Genomic DNA, 16,201 nt, shown 5'->3' with positions numbered 1-16,201 from the left:
AATATATGGACAAGGACACAGGTTTTAACATTTTAGCTGTTTTCCAAAAAATATTTAGATGGTTATATAAGCAATATAATAAAGCTCAAGCTCTCCGCTTTAATTTGAGGGTATTCACATCCAAATTTAATATGAACAGTATCTCAAAAGCTTTTTAGTGGGATTCATGGGCTGTTTCCTTATTAGTGCATCATCATTTAAGCAGGTAAAAAGTCTGGAGCTGATTCCAGCTATCACATTTACAAATAACACCTACACAGAGGCAGTACATACTGAAGACATAATAGTAGTCCCATGCACCTGATAGTACAAATGATAATATTAAGGCTTAAGAGGTAACCTGATAGGACAGACAGACATGGATAAGAACCCCACATGTATCGCCACTCAAGAATGTGGCTTCTTCAGGGGTAGGCGTATCACCATGTAGGCAAAGATGTTTTTTTAGGAAAGCAGTGGTATGCACAGGGCGTAACTTACTAGGGTATAGTATGAGACGCTACATTACTTTTATGGAAGTCCTTACCTTTAGTCAGTTGATATATGTGCAAAGCTCTGAAATCTGTGTGATCTGCTCTAAATTTATCAAGCTTTTCTAGTAAATTATTTGAGTTCCAATAAGTGCTTCTACACTTTTGAAGTCAGGGGGATTCAGAAGAACTAGACAGGCCTGTTTGTCCGCCACAATCACAGATGCTCTGTAGCCAATGTCCTTGCCAATTGTGGAGGTCTTGAGCAGGCGAATACCGCCATTAATTTAGAACACCCTAATCTGGGGTTTGAAAACCTAGGAGCCCCCTTATAAATGGATATTCCGGTTAAACCAAGTTATTGCATTTTCACTGGACAGTAGGGGTTTGATTACTGAATCTCCCACTGATCACCAGAACAAGGCCTTTTGTTATCGCCGTAGTGCACATGCCTGACCAGCACTCCACTCATTCCTTATGGGAATGCCAAGACAAAGCCCGTTGGCATGGCGCGGCAGTCGAGTATGCGCACTGTCGCTCTATTCTAACCAATATGAGAGACCTGTACTAGTTATTGGGGCAGGTTTCAGTAGATCTAGAAGTGTAGATCCTATGAAAAGATACACTCTTAAGCATGGTATATAATGGATTGGGAAAAGTTGCAATTTTTCTATAAATGTAGGCCACGCACTATACATTTTTTGGCTTTCTGTAAAGCTTTTCCTTTGGCAGATTGACTGTAGCCAACAATTCTGATCTTACATTTTTACATGCAGCATAATTGTTTTTTTGTTTTTTTTATATCGGTTCAACAATGCTTTGTAATTTTTGGTGTATGCTAAAAAAAAAAATCTACATCTAATGCAGCCGTGTATTTGATATATTTTTTTCACAGAAAATTTAATATGGGACATGAGCCCTTGACACCGAACTTGTATAAACGTGTTGCAGACTTGTTGTTTGTCTTTTGCAGATAATACATACGACTATGTTCCCGCCACAGTAAATGTGTGCGCAGAAGCCGTGAAACTCGTATTTTGTCTGATAATGGCTGTTCGAGTCATTGTGAAGGGTAAGTTTTCCGCAGAGCGCAGTACATTAGTGTTACACCTCAGTTGTAACCTGGCGCTGTGACTTCAGGGTTCACTGCTTTCTTTCTTCTTCTATGCATTTTAGATTTATCGTATTAAAGTTATTAAATGGCACAGTGATAATTCCGAGCATTCTGTGTGCCAAGTTATTACGTCAAATACAGTGCAGCAGAGCAGAAGGCATTAAAACTGTATAATAGACCTTGAAAAATGCCACTTTACATTGTCAGTCAGCAAGAGCACAACATTGAAAAGCTTCATAGTTGGGGATGATAATAAACATACCAATCCTTGAAATCAAGGAGCAGGGCAAGGAAAAACTAGTAACCAAGAGAATAAGGAAGGAAGCAGAAAAGAAAGGAGAAAAAAAAGATAGGAATGTAGGGGGAATGAGAGAAGAATGTTACGGAGCTCTTAGTTAAAAGCTGCAAAAGGGAAAAAGAGATCATATGTCTAGAATAGAATCCAACCGGAGCAGATTGACAAAGTGATCTTGTTTATTATTTCCCAAGGTATTCGGGCTCATTCTCACTTGCAATGAAACTTGACAAATGCCATCTGATTAAAAATCAGATTGCATTCAGACCAATGTTATTCTATCATTGCGTGTTCCTCTGTGTTTTTTTTTTTTTTTTCAGCTTGGATCGGACCACGATCGGACTGGAAAAAAATCACAGCATGCTGCGATTGTAATTGGAAATCAGATCCTATGTGGCAATAGAAGTCAATGGGTGCGAGGAAAAAAAAATCGCACAGCACTCGGACCATACGAGTGCTGTCCGATTTTTATTTATTTATTTTTTTTACTTTGATCTCCTTTGAAAAGCCAGCAATTCAGCAGCCATGTACAGTAAAATCACAGTGGGACCTGACAGGATAGAATAGATTACATACATTATATACACATAAAATAGATATAAAGATATCAGTCACGTATACAATTAGTACGGTGTGTGCAGCTAGCTGTACATGTATTTTAATTATTAAAAGATTATTTGTCTGAAAAAAATGGCGTGGGCTCCAGCGTAATTTTCTTAACCAGCAAAGGGAAAGCCAACAGTTTGGGGCATATATTTATAGCCTGGGAAGGGGATAATACCCATGGAGGTTCCCAAGCTATTAATATCAGCCCACAGCTGTATACTTAGTCTTTACTAGCTATTAAAATGGGGACTCCCCCCAAACCCCCCACCCCCAAAAAAAAAATATATATATAGGGTCCCTCTATAATTTATAACCAGCAAAGGCAGACCGCTGCGGGCTAATATGAATAGACTATGAAGAGGCCATGGATATTACCTCACCTGGCTAAAAACTTCAGCTCTCAGCTGCACCAGAAAATGCATATCTACACGATGCTCCAAGTCTGGCACTTAGGATCACTCTTCCCACTTGCCCTGATGTGGTGGCAAGTGGGGTAATAGGTGGGTGGGGGTTTATGTCACCTTTGTATTCTCAGGTGACATCAAGCCCAGAGGTTGGTAATGAAGAGGCGTCCCCATTACTAACCCCATAGTAATATTGTATAAAAACACAAACGCTCAATAAAGTCCTTTCATTGAAAGAATGACAGACTCCTTTAAAAAAAAAAAATTACCGTAGATTTGAGAGTCCTCAGTGGTTGATACCTTGTAATGGCTAACTGAAAAGATGGTAACAAATTGCAAGCTTTCAAAACTACTCGGGACTCTCCGTCAAGCATAGATTAATACAAAATCTGAAGAATAACATATTCATACACAACAGGGCACAGAAATAATGCAGTGACACTGTCTGTAGGTTACTGAACACACTGACCAGAGGTTCCTTTTAAATCCTTTGTTTTCATAACATTGTTTACCTCCTAAACCAATTCTTAGCTTATTGGAACTATAGACTTTACCAATGATGCGGAATCGCAATATGGAGCATAGAGCATTTAGATTGTAAATTTAGGTTATAATTTATGAATTTGTTATAATGTATTAAGATTAGCCTACTGTTTTATGTTTAGAACTCCCATTTGGACCAATGCATGCCCATAGCTACAAGCTTTAAACAAATCCTGCTATGGTCATGTTACTGCCTTCCCTTTGCCCACCATCACCCACTTTGTCAATCTTCAGACAGAGCTTGATCAGACGCCAGTCCAAAAGACACAAAGCGTGGTTCCACATTGTTGACATCAATGCAAGCATGTGTCTGACCCCAAGAGTGAATGGACACAGCATGGCACTTGTACAAACTAATAATTTGTATATAGAAATGTTTTATACGGTATGTTTATTGGTGGGGGTCCATCTCTTGGCACTCTCTGTGAACTGCTATTTGAAGAGGCCAAAACACTTGTGTAAGTGCTGGACCCTCTTCAATGTTTACATTGCTCTACCTATCTGTTCTCCATTCATTTGGTGCATTGAACCGGAGTGTTGTCCTATGAAGGTGAATGGGACAATGATACTAATGCCTCCAGTATCAATTTCTGACAGCAGCATTTGAAGTATATGCTCCATGGGGGCACACCATTCCACCCACCCATCGGTCCCCATGCAGATCCATTATACGGTGCTGTTGGGTTGCCAAGGCACCCATGGGGCCACTGAAGGCACCCATGGGGCCACTGAAGGCCCCCCTGCCTGCCATTACAGTGCTTCTGTGAAGACCAGCCTGTGACAGACCTTGATTTCAAATATGTAATGCATTATTGTGGAATTGTAGTACAGGCGATTGCAAGTTCAAGTCCCCCAAAGGGACTGAAAACAAAGTAAAAACATTTTTTTAAGTTTTTTTTTTTTTTTTTTTAATTAAAAAAACAAAAAACAACTCCGTTAAAAACAATAGGCATATTTGCTATTTTTCCATCTTCAGAAGTCTGATCTATCAAAGTCTAAATTTAACACGTACGGTAAACAGTTGATAGAAAAAAATTGATACTTCAGAAACGTGTTTTTTCCCCTTTTCCCATGACAGCACCACCTGAGAGGGTATCCGCCCATCAAGGACAGGAAAACTACTGAATAAAAGGGTGGTACCTCTCCTTTGCATCAGTCTGGTTTTCTGTCCTTTAGGGAACCTAGGAAGAGAGTTGAACGTCGGACTTACCCAGGTCTGGAGGGTGTCCCGGACGGGATGTCTTCCGGAGGGGTGAGCAACCAATGGCCAGGAGGTCGGTGCAGCGCCATGCAGGCAGAGGCCTCTTGCTGAAAGTCTCTTGCACAGGGCTTGCCAAGGCTCCCTGGGCACAGCGTGCTGGATTCAAATGTAATAATTGACCCGGAAACTGGGAGGGGCCGGACCGAGGAGTGCCTAGACCATCCCAGTATATATGGGGATGGTCGAAGGATAATTATGGCATTGGCAGCAGTCCTTCAACATCGATATGCAGCATCCACCACAGCAGCAGCAACAATGCCAGTAGTGTCATCGCCAGGAGCGTGGCAATGGCAGTCGAATAAGCGGCAAAACCGGCCAGAGGAGCAGGACAGTTCATGAATCCACCACCCTCAAGGGAGAATGTTCTTGTGAACTGATCCAACCTTCATCTTCAGTACCCTAGATTGATCAACAGAATGGTGCGTGATCTATGTGAAAGTTAACCATGTTAAATGGGTCTCTTTTCTCTATGTATTTTTTTTTTTTTACTAGGAAAGGCCCATGAAATGTAGGAATAAGCAAAATAATAAAAAATGTGCTCTGTGCAGGGACGGGTTACCCAGCACATATCAAAGAGACTATGTCCCAATTCTATTTAACCCCTTTCTGACATCGCATTATCACAGCTGACACCCGGCACTGTTGCCAGGAGTGGTCACTGACCGCTCCCGGCATTTTAACCCCTGGAACACTGCGATTAAAGGGAACCTGTCACCCCGTTTTTTCAGATTGAGATAAAAATACTGTTAAATAGGGCCTGCGCTGTGCGTTACAATAGTGTATGTAGTGTACCCTGATTCCCCACCTATGCTGTGAAATACATTACTAAAGCCGCCGTTTTCGCCTGTCAATCAGGCTGGTCAGGTCAGGTGGGCGTGGTGACATCGCTGTTTCTTCCCCAGCTTTCCGTTGGTGGCGTAGTGGTGTGCGCATGTCCAAGTGCCGAATCCACTGCGCGCAGGTGAAGTAAAAGCGCACGATCTGCGCTATTACCCTTGTCATCGGTGGGGGCGGCCACCTTCCTGAGGCCGCGCGTGCGCAGATGCAGCAGAGCACTCCATCTGCGCACGCGCGGCCTCAGGAAGATGGCCGCCCCCACCGATGACAAGGGTAATAGCGCAGATCGTGCGCTTTTACTTCACCTGCGCGCACTGGATTCGGCACTTGGACATGCGCACACCACTACGCCACCAACGGAAAGCTGGGGAAAAAACAGCGATGTCACCACGCCCACCTGACCTGACCAGCCTGATTGACAGGCGAAAACGGCAACTTTGGTAATGTATTTCGCAGCATAGGTGGGGAATCAGGGTACACTACATACACCATTGTAACGCACAGCGCAGGCCCTATTTAACAGTATTTTTATCTCAATCTGAAAAAACGGGGTGACAGGTTCCCTTTAAACAAGATCTTAACCCCTTCCCGACCTTTGACGCATACGCTGCGTCATGAAAGTCGGTACCATTCCGACCCATGACGCAGCGTATGCGTCATGGCGGAATCGCGTTCCTGCAGGCCGGGTGAAAGGGTTAACTGTAATTTCACCCGGCGTGCAGGGACAAGAGGAGTTGTACTTTAGCCCAGGGGGGGTGGCTTCACCTCCCCGTGGCTACGATCGCTCTGATTGGCAGTTTCACTTTCAACAGCCAATCAGAGCGATTTGTAATATTTCACCTAAAAAACTGGTGAAATATTACAATCCAGCCATGGCCGATTCTGCAATATCATCGGCCATGGCTGGAAACACTAATGTGCCCCCACCCCACCGATCGCCCCCCCAGCCCTCCGATCTGTGGTCCGCTCCCCTCCGTCCTGTGCTCCGCTCCCCCGTCCTCCTGTCCGCTCCCCCGTGCTCCAATCCCACCCCCCCGCACTGCGATCCACCCCCCGCACTCGGATCCACCCCCCCCGTTCTCCGATCCACCCCCCCGTGTTACGATCCCCCCCCCCCCCCATGCTCCGATCCACCCCCCGTGCTCTGACGCCCCCCCGTGCCCTGATCTCCCCCCCTCCTTATAGTTACCTAGCCTCCCGGGGTCCGGCCGTCTTCTTTCCTGGGCGCCGCCATCTTCCAAAATGGCAGGCGCATGCGCAGTGCGCCCGCCGAATCTGCCGGCCGGCAGATTCGTTCCAGAGTGAATTTTGATCACTGTGATAAAACCTCACAGTGATCAAAATAAAAAAAACAGTAAATGACCCCCCCCCCCTTTGTCACCCCCATAGTTAGGGACAATAATAAAATAAAGAATTTTTTTTTTTCCCCCACTAAGGTTGGAGTTAGAACTAGGGTTTGGGGTAGGGTTAGTAATGTGCACACGTATTCTGGTCCTCTGGGGATTTTTCCGCAGCGGATTTCATAAATCCGCAGTGCTAAACCGCTGTGGATTTATCGCGGATTTACCGCGGTTTTTCTGCACATTTCACTGCGGTTTTACAACTGCGATTTTCTATTGGAGCAGTTGTAAAACCGCTGCGGAATCCGCAGAAAGAAGTGACATGCTGCGGAATGTAAACCGCTGCGTTTCCGTGCAGTTTTTCCGCAGCATGTGCACAGCGATTTTTGTTTCCCATAGGTTTACATTGAACTGTAAACTCATGGGAAACTGCTGCGGATCCGCAGCGTTTTCCGCAGCGTGTGCACATACCTTTAGAATTAGTCTATGTGCACACGGTGCGGATTTGGCTGAGGATCCGCAGCGGATTGGCCGCTGCGGATCCGCAGCAGAGTTCCATCAGGTTTACAGTACCATGTAAACATATGGAAAACCAAATCCGCTGTGCCCATGGTGCGGAAAATACCACGCAGAAACGCTGCGTTGTATTTTCTGCAGCATGTCAATTCTTTGTGCGGATTCCGCAGCGTTTTACACCTGTTCCTCAATAGGAAATCCGCACAAAAAACACTGGCAATCCGCAGGTAAAACGCAGTGCCTTTTACCCGCGGATTTTTCAAAAATGGTGCTGAAAAATCTCACACGAATCCGCAACGTGGGCACATAGCCTTAGGGTTAGGGTTGGAATTAGGGTTGTGGTTCGGGTTAGGGGTGTGTTGGGGTTAGGGTTGTGGTTAGGGGTGTGTTGGGGTTAGGGTTGTGATTAGGGTTACGGCTACAGTTGGGATAAGGGTTAGGGGTGTGTTGGAGTTAGAATTGAGGGGTTTCCACTGTTTAGGCACATCAGGGGGTCTCCAAACGCAACGTGGCGCCACCATTGATTCCAGCCAATCTTGTATTCAAAAAGTCAAATGGTGCTCCCTCACTTCCGAGCCCCAACGTGTGCCCAAACAGTGGTTTACCCCCACATATGGGGTACCAGCATACTCAGAACAAACTGCACAACAATTACTGGGGTCCAATTTCTCCTGTTACCCTTGTGAAAATAAAAAAATGCTTGCTAAAACATCATTTTTGAGGAAAGAAAAATGATTTTTTATTTTCACGGCTCTGCGTTGTAAACGTCTGTGAAGCATTTGGGGGTTCAAAGTGCTCACCACATATCTAGATAAGTTCCTTGGGGGGTCTAGTTTACAAAATAGGGTCACTTGTGGGGGGTTTCTACTGTTTAGCCACATCAGGGGCTCTGCAAACGCAATGTGACGCCCGTAGAGCATTCCATCAAAGTCTGCATTTCAAAACGTCACTACTTCACTTCCGAGCCCCGGCATGTGCCCAAACAGTAGTTTACCCCCACATATGGGGTATCACCGTACTCAGGAGAAACTGGACAACAAATATTGGGGTCAAATTTCTCCTGTTACCCTTGGGAAAATAAAAAATTGCGGGCTAAAAAATCATTTTTGAGAAAAGAAATTTTTTTTTTTATTTTCATGGCTCTGCGTTATAAACTTCTGTGAAGCACTTGAGGGTTCAAAGTGCTCACCACACATCTAGATTAGTTCCTTTGGGGGTCTAGTTTCCAAAATGGGGTCATTTGTGGGGGGATCTCCAATGTTTAGGCACACAGGGGCTCTCCAAACGCGACATGGTGTCCGCTAATGATTGGAACTAATTTTCCATTTAAAAAGCCAAATGGCGTGCCTTCCCTTCTGAGCCCTGCCGTGCGCACATATGGGGTATCTGCGTACTCGGAACAAACTGGACAACAAAATTTGTGGTCCAATTTCTCCTATTACCGTTGGCAAAATAGGAAATTCCAGGCTAAAAAATCATTTTTGAGGAAAGAAAAATTATTTTTTATTTTCATGGCTCTGCGTTATAAACTTCTGTGAAGCACCTGGGGGTTTAAAGTGCTCAGTATGTATCTAGATAAGTTCCTTGGGGGGTCTAGTTTCCAAAATGGGGTCACTTGTGGGGGAGCTCCAATGCATAGGCACACAAGGGCTCTCCAAACGCGACATGGTGTCCGCTAACAATTGGAGCTAATTTTCCATTCAAAAAGTCAAAAGGCGCGCCTTCCCTTCCGAGCCCTGCCGTGTGCCCAAACAGTGGTTTACCCCCACATATTAGGTATCGGCGTACTCGGGAGAAATTGCCCAACAAATTTTAGGATCTATTTAATCCTATTGCCCATGTGAAAATGAAAAAATTGAGGCGAAAAGAAATTTTTTGTGAAAAAAAAAAAGTACTTTTTCATTTTTACGGATCAATTTGTGAAGCACCTGAGGGTTTAAAGTGCTCGCTAGGCATCTAGATAAGTTCCTTGGGGGGTCCAGTTTCCAAAATGGGGTCACTTGTGGGGAAGCTCCAATGTTTAGGCACACAGGGTCTCTCCAAACGCGACATGGTGTCCGCTAACGATGGAGATAATTTTTCATTCAAAAAGTCAAATGGCGCTCCTTCCCTTCCGAGCCTTACCATGTGCCCAAACAGTGGTTTACCCCCACATATGAGGTATCAGCGTACTCAGGACAAATTGGACAACAACTTTCGTGGTTCAGTTTCTCCTTTTACCATTGGGAAAATAAAAAAATTGTTGCTGAAAGATCATTTTTGTGACTAAAAAGTTAAATGTTCATTTTTTCCTTCCATGTTGCTTCTGCTGCTGTGAAGCACCTGAATGGTTAATAAACTTCTGGAATGTGGTTTTGTGCACCTTGAGGGGTGCAGTTTTTAGAATGGTGTTACTTTTGGGTATTTTCAGCCATATAGACCCCTGAAACTGACTTCAAATGTGAGGTGGTCCCTAAAAAAAAAATGGTTTTGTAAATTTCGTTGTAAAAATGAGAAATCGCTGGTCAAATTTTAACCCTTATAACTTCCTAGGAAAAAAAAATTTTGTTTCCAAAATTGTGCTGATGTAAATTAGACGTGTGGGAAATGTTATTTATTAACTATTTTGTGTCACATAACTCTCTGGTTTAACAGAATAAAAATTCAAAATGTGAAAATTGCAAAATTTTCTAAATTTTCACCAAATTTCCGTTTTTATCACAAATAAACACAGAATTTATTGACCTAAATTTACCACTAACATGAAGCCCAATATGTCACGAGAAAACAATCTCAGAATCGCTAGGATCCGTTGAAGCGTTCCCGAGTTATTACCTCATAAAGGGACACTGGCCAGAATTGCAAAAAATGGCAAGGTCTTTAAGGTCAAAATAGGCTGGGTCATGAAGGGATTAATAAAGGCACAGATGATTGGCCTCGGGGAGACCAAAACATCAAACACCGCGGAGACACCATCACGTGTTTCTCAACGCAGTGATTCCAGAACACTGCCCCCATCCCTTATGGGAAATATGCAGATGCATGTAAAGAAGCTGCGGAGACACCATCACGTGTTTCTCGAAGCAAGCAGTGAATAGCCAGGCCTTTGCCCGGGAAGGAACAACCACGGGAAGGGCAGCATCCTATGAAGGAAAGCCACCTATACCAAGCATGGTATCCATCCACAGACAGCTGTTTCGGGGTTTTTGCCCCTCATCAGTGTGGAGTAGGAATCTGGCTATTAGGAGCAGTGCCTAGTAAAAAGGCTATAAAGGCACAGATGATTGACCTCGGGGAGACCAAAACATCCAACACCGCGGAGACACCATCACGTGTTTCTCAACGCAGTGATTCCAGAACACTGCCCCCAGCCAAGATACTCACGCTAAAGACAGTGATATTAGTGGCCCTAACATCAGCCCGCTGGGTCAGTGACTTACAGGCTCTATCAGTCAAGTACCCGTTTACACAGATCATGGTAGTTATACGGAGACCAGACCCAGCATACCGAAAGTAGCTTCTAAATTTCGTGGGAGCCAAGAAATTGTTCTCCCCTCTTTTTTAGCAAACCTAAAAATGCAGAGGAACAGTGACTTCAGATGCTAGATGTTAAACTGGTCCTGGTACAATATTTAGCTCAAAACAATGGAGAAAAAGTGAGTCCTTATTCGTGTCATTCCAAGGGGTTAGGAAAGGTCTCAAAGTAACAACATAGATAGATGGATTAGGGATGCCATTATCTTAGCATACTCCTCTAGTAATATACCAGTTCCAGAGAACTTGAAGGCTCATTCCACCAGGGCCATGGCAACTTCCTTGGTTGAGAAGGCAGAGGTGTTGATCAACAGGATATGTAAGGCAGCGACATGGTGTTCCCCTTCTACCTTCTATAAGCATTATCTACATAATCTGTCTTCGTCTGATGACCTGTCATTTGGGAGAAAGGGGTTACAAGCTGTGATCCCTCCCTAAGGCGCCTTGAACTATATGAATCTCTCATGTGGTGCTGTTATGGGAGAAGGGAAAAAATTTTAGTTATTTACAAGTAACTGGATTTTACAGAGCCCATGACAGCACCCTTATATTTCTTCCCTTTTTATCACCTGGTTGGTGTGCGCTACATAGGGGTGTTAAGTAGAAATATTGATTGGTGATTGTTTTGTTAATAACTGTCTGGAGGTCCTCACAGGCTCTGAAACCCAACTGATGCAGAGGAGCGGTACCACCCTTTTATTCAGCAGGTTTCCTGTCCTTGATGGGCACACCTTAAGATGAAGTCAAAATGTGATATCTATCTCAAAATGGTATCGATATAAATGTCAGCTCGCCACACAAAAAGCAAATAATCATCCCGGTCCATTGACATAAATCGAAAATGTTAAATGTTCTTGGTTTGGTTATGCAAACCAATATATTTTTCAAAAACTTTACATGTGATATAACCGTAATCGTAGTGACCTGCAGAATATTACCAAGGTCTGCTGCTCCTTTTTTTTTTTTTTTCAAATACTGTTCAGTGACCGCCATAGAAACAAAATCTAAAAAACAGCAACAAGTTGCAGGTTGTATTGCAGTTAAAGGAAAAGGTACCATATATACTCGAGTATAAGCCGAGGCACCTAATTTTACCACAAAAAACTGGGAAAACTTATTGACTTGAATATAAGCCGATTATGCATTGTCCCCTCATCCCCATCCTGGTCTGCATGGCCTCCTCATCCCTAGCATTGTCTGCATGGCCTCCTCATCCCTAGCCTGGTCTGCATGGCCTCCTCATCCCTAGCCTGGTCTGCATGGCCTCCTCATCCCTAGCCTGGTCTGCATTGCCTCCTCATCCCTACCCTGGTCTGCATGGCCCCATCAAAAAACATTAAAAAAAAAAAAGTGTACTACTTACCTTCCCTGTGCTCCCTCGCAGTTTCTTGTTCCGGTGCAAGCAGTTTTATTCTTGTAAACTCCAAATGGCAGTGACATCATGCGCTGCTTACAAGCAGAGGACAGCAGCCGGAATACTCCCTGCTATCCAAGCCAGTAATATGTGTATGGAGGGCAGTGAGTATTGTCATTTAATAACGTGTACAGTGTCAGCCGCCGCCTTCCTGCAGCAGCAGGCCCGTCACTTGTGCATGCTACTTAAGAGAAATGAATATTCATTTCTCTCTGCTCCAAAGGGAGTGGAGAGAAGGGAGTACTCATTTCTCTTAAGTAGCGGGCACTTGTGACCTCCCAGCGGCTGCAGGAAGCCGCGGCTGTGACTACTATGCCTGCTATCACAGCACAGTGAATATTAATTTCTCTTTAGCAGTGGGCACAGGCTTTAACTGTAAAGCGCTGCGGAATATGTTAGCGCTATATAAAAATAAAGATTATTATTATTATTATTATTTACCCGTAGCTGCCTTCAGTAATCCATTGCACCGTTGCTGCCACTCCCCCTTCATCTTCTGGGACCCTCAATTGAGTATAAGCCGAGGGGGGTGTTTTCCACACAAGAAAAGTGCTGAAAAACTCTGCTTATACTCGAGAATATAAGGTAACTGTATTTAACTAATCTGTTCTAATGCACGTGAGAGCTTCCGAGTGTGATTTTGTTTTTAAGTGTGATTTGGCTTAAACAAGTTGTCCACTACTTGGACAACGCCTTGTCATACCCCACGCTTGGCCCGATAAAATAATAAAACCTATACTCCCCTTCCGTGCTGGTGCTGTTCCTGCTGTGTCAGCACTGTGTGACCACATCGCCCAATCAGGAAGGTCACTGAAAAGGAAGCCAGAGATCAGCCACAGCCCGGACTTTCTTTTCATTTTCAATTTGTACAAAGGCGGGGACAGTGATGCCAGTGCTGATTGGGCGCCGGGGTCACGTGTCACAACAACTGCACGAGGGCTCTGAGAGCGAGTGCTAACACCGTGAGAATGGTGCCAGCACAGGAGGGGAGTATAAGCTTCTTTTTTTTTTTTTTAAAGGGGGCAAAGCGTGGAGTATGAAAAGAGAATGTCCTAGTAGTGGACAAGCCCTTTTTTATTCAGTGACTTTGGTTTCACGGAGTTTAGACAGAAGTAACTTGTATTCATTTATGATTTGTATTTACTTGCCTATTTATTTCTGACTTGTGAAATCCCCACTAGTAATATGTGCTCCATGATTAACAATGGCATCCAGTGTGCATCTTGTCACATGTATGCAATCCTTGACCAGCCGATTGAGGGGGCATACTGCTCTGTACAATTGTACAATTGGAAACCCAGGTACTGGATCTAGCTGGCTATACTGAGATCCATTGACAATATGGAAATGAGTTTAGCTGCTCACTGAGCAAGTGCTCGCTAAGGTTAGGATAGATGTGGGGGGAGGATCATAGTATTGAGCTTCAGGACAGTGAGGCAGCTTGCTGGGTGACAGAAGACGGGGTAGTGGGAAGAGTGCCAGGGAGGCTAGTCCTGATCTGGCCCACCCAAACAAGTTTAACCCCTTCATGACCATGGGATTTTTCATTTTTCCGTGTTCGTTTTTCACTCCCCTCCTTCCCAGAGCCATAACTTTTTTATTTTTCCATCAATTTGGCCATATGAGGGCTTATTTTTTGCGGGACGAGTTGTACTTTTGAACGACATCATTGGTTTTAGCATGTCGTGTACTAGAAAACGGGAAAAAAATTCCAAGTGCGGTGAAATTGCAAAAAAAGTGCAGTCCCACACTTGTTTTTTGTTTGGCTTTTTTGCTAGGTTCACTAAGTGCTAAAACTGACTTGACATTATGATTCTCCAGGTCAGTACGAGTTCGTAGACACCTAACATGACTAGGTTATTTTTTTATCTAAGTGGTGAAAAAAAATTCCAAACTTTGCTAAAAAAAAAAAAAAAAAAAATCGCCATTTTCCGATACTCGTAGCGTCTCCATTTTTCGTGATCTGGGGTCGGTTGAGGGCTTATTTTTTGCTTGCCGAGATGACGTTTTTAATGATAGCATTTCGGTGCAGATACGTTCTTTTGATCGCCCGTTATTGCATTTTAATGCAATGTCGCGGCGACCAAAAAAACGTAATTCTGGTGTTTCGAATTTTTTTCCCACTACGCTGTTTAGCGATCAAGTTAATGCTTTTTTTTATTTGATAGATCGGGCGATTCTGAGCGCGGCGATACCAAATATGTGTAGATTTGATATTTTTTTTATTGATTTATTTTGATTGGGGCGAAAGGGGGGTGATTTAAACTTTTATATATTTTTTATTTTTTTAACATTTTTTTCAACTTTTTTTTTTTTTACTTTTGCCATGCTTCAATAGCCTCCATGGGAGGCTAGAAGCAGGCACAACTCGATCGCCTCTGCTACATAGCAGCGATCTGCTGATCGCTGCTATGTAGCAGAAATGGAGGTGTGCTGTGAGCGCCGACCACAGGGTGGCGCTCACAGCCACCGGCGATCAGTAACCATAGAGGTCTCAAGGACCTCTGGTTACAATGGAGACGCATCGCCGACCCCCAATCATGTGACGGGGGTCGGCGATGACGTCATTTCCGGCCGCCCGGCCGGAAGCGGTAGTTAAATGCCGCTGTCTGCGTTTGACAGCGGCATTTAACTAGTTAATAGGTGCGGGCAGATCGCGATTCTGCCCGCGCCTATTACGGGCACATGTCAGCTGTTCAAAACAGCTGACATGTCCCGGCTTTGGTGCGGGCTCACCGCGGAGCCCTGCATCAAAGCAGGGGATCTGACCTTGGACGTACTATCCCGTCCAAGGTCAGATAGGGGTTAAAGGGAACCTGTCACCCCCCCAGGCATTTTTAACTAAAAGAGCCATCTTGTTCAGCACTAATGCTGCATTCTGTCAAGGTGGCTCTTTTAGTTGGGGTCCCTTCCAACGCTGGACTATTTGTTTTTATAATTTGCCCCTCATACCTGTTGTCTATCCGGGGGCATGTCTTTTTCCCCGAACACCAACGCCTCCCAGCCATCAGTCAGGCCCTCCGTGCGCTGAGCGCCGCCTCCACTTCCTTCAGTAACGTCCCCGGCGCCTGCGCTGTAAGTTCCCATCATGTGATGGGAGTCTAAGGGCAGCGCAAACTGCACATGCCCGAAAAAAAAAACTTTACAGCGCAGGCGCCGGGGACGTTAATGACTTAAGAAGAGGCGGCGCACGGAGGGGCCGAGGGATGGCTGGGAGGCGTTTGTGTCTGGGGGAAAAGACATGCCCCCTGGACAGACTACAGGTATGAGGGGCAAATTATAAAAGCGAATAGTTCAGCTTTGGAAGGGACCCCAACTAAAAGAGCCACCTTGACAGAATGTAGCATTACTGCTGCACAAGGTGGCTCTTTTAGTTAAAAACGCCTGGAAGGGTGATAGGTTCTCTTTAAGTTGCCAGATGAGGGGGTTGTCAGTACAGGAGTAGCACTGCTGACGCAAGACTTGTCCTCTGAAAGCTGGGAAGTGTCTGCTTCAATAAGAGGGGGAATAGGCGTTCAGGGCAGGCCAGATAAGTGTTGCTAGTGGGGACTCCGTTATTAGGGTAATAGGGCAATCTGTCACAAAGACTGGTGTGTTGTCTTCCTGGCGCTTGAGTTTGACACATCGCTGATGAGGTTGACAGATTACTGGGAGAGTCTAACAAGGACCCAGAGTTCAAGGTGCACATTGTCACCAATGACTAATTTAGAGGTAAGTTGAAGGTCCTTAAAGATGACTACAGCAAATTGTGTTGTAAGCAGTGGGAGATTAAGGAGGAGAATAAGTGGCTCAGGAATTTGTCTAGGAAGGAGAATTTTGGGTTTAGGGAACTTGGCTGACTTCTCTGTTGGCTATGGGATCTACACCAGGGATGGGCTGTACCTGAAT

At 44.6% G+C, this 16,201-nt stretch overlaps 1 protein-coding gene across 4 annotated transcripts in view; it reads left to right on the top strand.

Moving 5' to 3' along the window:
* The window catches only part of SLC35A5 (solute carrier family 35 member A5), a 56,166-nt gene that overhangs the window by 25,358 nt on the left and 14,607 nt on the right, over positions 1-16,201 (top strand). For 3 of the 4 annotated variants that reach the window (XM_069761673.1, XM_069761672.1, XM_069761674.1), the window contains one exon: positions 1,444-1,542. In XM_069761673.1, coding sequence (XP_069617774.1) covers positions 1,444-1,542 — 99 coding nt within the window. Of the gene's footprint in view, positions 1-1,443; positions 1,543-12,772; positions 12,899-16,201 lie in introns of those variants that run through there. The other variant, XM_069761675.1, reaches the window with a different exon arrangement.

This window comes from Ranitomeya imitator, chromosome 3, assembly GCF_032444005.1.
Source record: "Ranitomeya imitator isolate aRanImi1 chromosome 3, aRanImi1.pri, whole genome shotgun sequence".
Taxonomy (NCBI): Eukaryota; Metazoa; Chordata; class Amphibia; order Anura; family Dendrobatidae; genus Ranitomeya; species Ranitomeya imitator.
The sequence above is the reverse complement of the archived record's forward strand: the minus strand, read 5'-3'. Positions and strand labels throughout refer to the sequence as shown.